Genomic DNA, 3,095 nt, shown 5'->3' with positions numbered 1-3,095 from the left:
CAGATTTTTTTTCTCCAAATAAGTGCAGTTGAAGTCTTTTTCAAACGTCTTTATGCTCTATTTACTGAAAAACAAAAAAAAAACAAATTGGAGAAAATCCTTCAGGAGTCAAAGTTCTTTAAATAATAATAATAATAATATTAATTAAAAAAGAGAGAGAGAGAGAACAGATCTTTGAGATCAAGTCCTGGTCCTGGTTCTCTTTGAGGGCCTCGGTGACAAAAAGAAAAACCCTTAATCCTCCGTGTGTGTGTGTGTGTGTGTGTGTGTGTGTGTGTGTGTGTGTGTGTGTGTGTGTGTGTGTGTGTGTGTGTGTGTGTGTGTGTGTGTGTGTGCAGTCCATCTCAGAGGAAAAAAAGATGCTGGAAATGACGACGGAAGCTCCGTGGATGTCTCTCTTATTGTTGTAGTTTTCCTCTTGTGTTACTGTGAGGCTGGGGGAGAAAGGTGGTGGTGGTGGGGGGGTCGGTGGTGGTGGTGGTGGGGGGGGGGTAAGGCGGTTCAGTCCCATTTCTAAATATACAAAATGCTGCTCCTTTGTTTCTTCAATCAAACACAGAAAAATGAAGGGAGAATATTTTGTTTTTTGAAGGGAAGAGAAAAAATATTAAAACCCCCCAGCTCTGGTTTCCTGTGGGTTTTTCCTGTCGGGGAGGGGGGGGGGTCTCAATGCGCCAGAATGACCTGGTGGAATGAACTTGTGGTGGTCACCCTCTGGTCGCTCGCTTCACTCGCATCTTTTAAGTAATCTACTAAAAAATGCCCCTGAAAGAAAAAAGCAGAAGGAACCTTTTAGGTTAAGACATTTCAGGGCCTGGAAGAAGGGTTCTTTCTGATGGGGGGGTTGGGTTGGGAGGAAAAAGGGGGGGAAAGGTTTTCTCTCTCTCTTGGTGAAAAATAGATAACATTTGAGTCTCATTCATTCCCTCACAATCACAGTATCAAAGGGGGGGGGGGGCTATCCTGGAGATAGTCTGTTTAAATCACTTTAATTATAAAATATTCTATGTTTCACTGAACATTCTCTTGCAGTCCATGGAGGGGGGGGGCGGCGTTTCTGCACTCACGTTGCCGACCTGAGAGTACACATCCTCCGGCGTCTGCGCCACTCCGGGGGGCGTCATCCGCTTTTCCTTCTGCCTCCTGTTGCAGAACCAGACCCGGACCACCTCCTTCTCCAGCTGCAGGCTGTCCGCCAGGGACGTGATCTCCTGGGCGGACGGCTTGGGGCACTTGAGGAAGTGGCTCTCCAGCGCGCCCTTCACGCTCACCTCGATGGACGTGCGCTTCTTCCGCTTCCTGCCCTGCGCCGCGATCTTGTCGATGCTGGTGGGGCTTCCGGTGGAGGAGTCGGCCTCCTCCAGCCACTTGTTCAGGAGGGGCTTGAGCTTGCACATGTTCTTGAAGCTGAGCTGCAGCGCCTCGAACCTGCAGATGGTGGTCTGGGAGAAGACGTTCCCGTACAGGGTCCCCAGCGCCAGACCCACGTCCGCCTGCGTGAAGCCCAGCTTGATCCGCCGCTGCTTGAACTGCTTGGCGAACTGCTCCAGGTCGTCCGACGTGGGGGTGTCGTCGTCCGAGTGCGGGTCGTGGCCCACCCCCCCGTGGTGCTGGTGGTGCGGGTGCTGGTGGTGGTGGTGGTGGTGGTGGCTGCCGTGGTCCAGGTCCGGGGTGTGGGTGTCCCCCCGCACCAGGCCGGGGTGCACCAGGCTCTGCCCCCCCGGGCTCAGCATCCCGTTCACAGTGAAGCCCCCGGGCTGGGGGTAGATGAGCGGCTGCTGCTGCTGCTGCCCCCCCGAGATGGAGTTGATGTGCGCCGCGGTGCTGCTCCCCCAAGCCCCGGCGTGAGTCTGGTGGGGGGGCAGGTGGGGGGGCCGGTGGTGCAGCGCGGTGCCCGTGTGCAGGTCGTCCCGGGCGGAGCTCTTCACGTCCTGCTGCTGGGGGCTCCCCGCCATCCCGACGGGGCTCGACGACCAGGGCGACCCGGCCTCGGCCGCCGCCACCGCGGCCGCCGCCGCCGCCGCCGCGGCGTGGGGGAGGGACGTCACCCACTGGTGCGCGTGGCTCAGCATGTGCCCCCCGTTGCTCGCTGCCATCGCGCCCTGCATAAAGTCACTCTGTACCATCTTGACCGAGGGGTCCCCCCGGTAGCCCCCGGACCCGGAGGTGACCGCAGCGCTGCCCGGCTGCATGCCGCCCCCCCCGGAGTCAGAGTGCACGATGGAGCCGGACGACAGGATGCTATTGCTGGGCAGATAAGGGTTGGAAGCCGCGGTGGCCATTCCGGCAGCCCTTATGAATATGTTGGTGGATGGCCCCCCCCGGTCACACGCACTTCTGTCGGGCAGGAAAATGATCTCTCATGAATTATTCAGACTTTAAGTGTGAAGCTTCTGGAAACACCATGGAAGGGCTTCAGGAGTCGGTCCAAAAAAAAAAGTAAAATCCGCAGGTATTTACAGCATTCTGCTTCAGACAGCTGTGGACACCGAGGGGGGGTACACAAAAATCCAGTTTTTCAAAATCCCTTGGAAACCATGTGCAGTCCGTTCACAAAGTTCTGCACCGGGGAGGAAATTAAAATGAATATATACGGAGAAAGAAAAAAAAAAAAAAACTGTCCCGGGGAAACTTTTTGGTGGGGGCAGAAAAACAGAAACAGCCTCAAAAATCCTCCACAATGTCCAGAGTCCCGGTGATGTCCCGGTTATGTCCCGGTTCGTGTCCCCTCTGGAGGTGAAAACATGAGCGGGATGTCCTCAGCTCTTTGTCATTCAGGCGCAGAGATTTCTCCCCCCGCTTTATTCTTTTCTCTTCTTTTATAGCACCGGGGAGCCGCTCTTTGTTCTCTTTTCATGTATATAAACCGGACGAACCGAAAACTCCCGTTCAAGTACGAGCCGCTGGGCCGGGAGCGCGCTGCTGTGTGCGCGCTGCCGGCGAGGAGCGCTCTCATTCGCTCCTTCCCTCTCCTCCTCTCCCCTGTCTCCCTCTCTCTCCCCCTGTCTCTCTGCCCCCCCCTCTCTCCCCGTCTCTCTCTAGCCCCTCCCTGAAAGAAACGCGTCGCCCCGCCCCGCTCCGTCCCCACCGACGCG

General features: G+C 56.2%; 1 protein-coding gene across 1 annotated transcript; it reads right to left on the bottom strand.

The window, feature by feature from the left end:
• Positions 1-623: 623 nt before the first annotated feature.
• On the bottom strand, positions 624-2,552 carry pou3f3b (POU class 3 homeobox 3b). Its single transcript, XM_068309571.1, has 2 exons — positions 1,068-2,552; positions 624-765 (listed from the first exon to the last, which is right to left on the bottom strand). Exons 1-2 carry the CDS (start codon positions 2,280-2,282, stop codon positions 667-669), a joined length of 1,314 nt encoding a protein of 437 aa, XP_068165672.1. The 5' UTR covers positions 2,283-2,552; the 3' UTR covers positions 624-666.
• Positions 2,553-3,095: the final 543 nt, after the last annotated feature.

This window comes from Antennarius striatus, chromosome 24, assembly GCF_040054535.1.
Source record: "Antennarius striatus isolate MH-2024 chromosome 24, ASM4005453v1, whole genome shotgun sequence".
Classification (NCBI taxonomy): domain Eukaryota; kingdom Metazoa; phylum Chordata; class Actinopteri; order Lophiiformes; family Antennariidae; genus Antennarius; species Antennarius striatus.
Note: the sequence above shows the minus strand (reverse complement) of the source record. Positions and strands in the feature narration are given on the sequence as shown.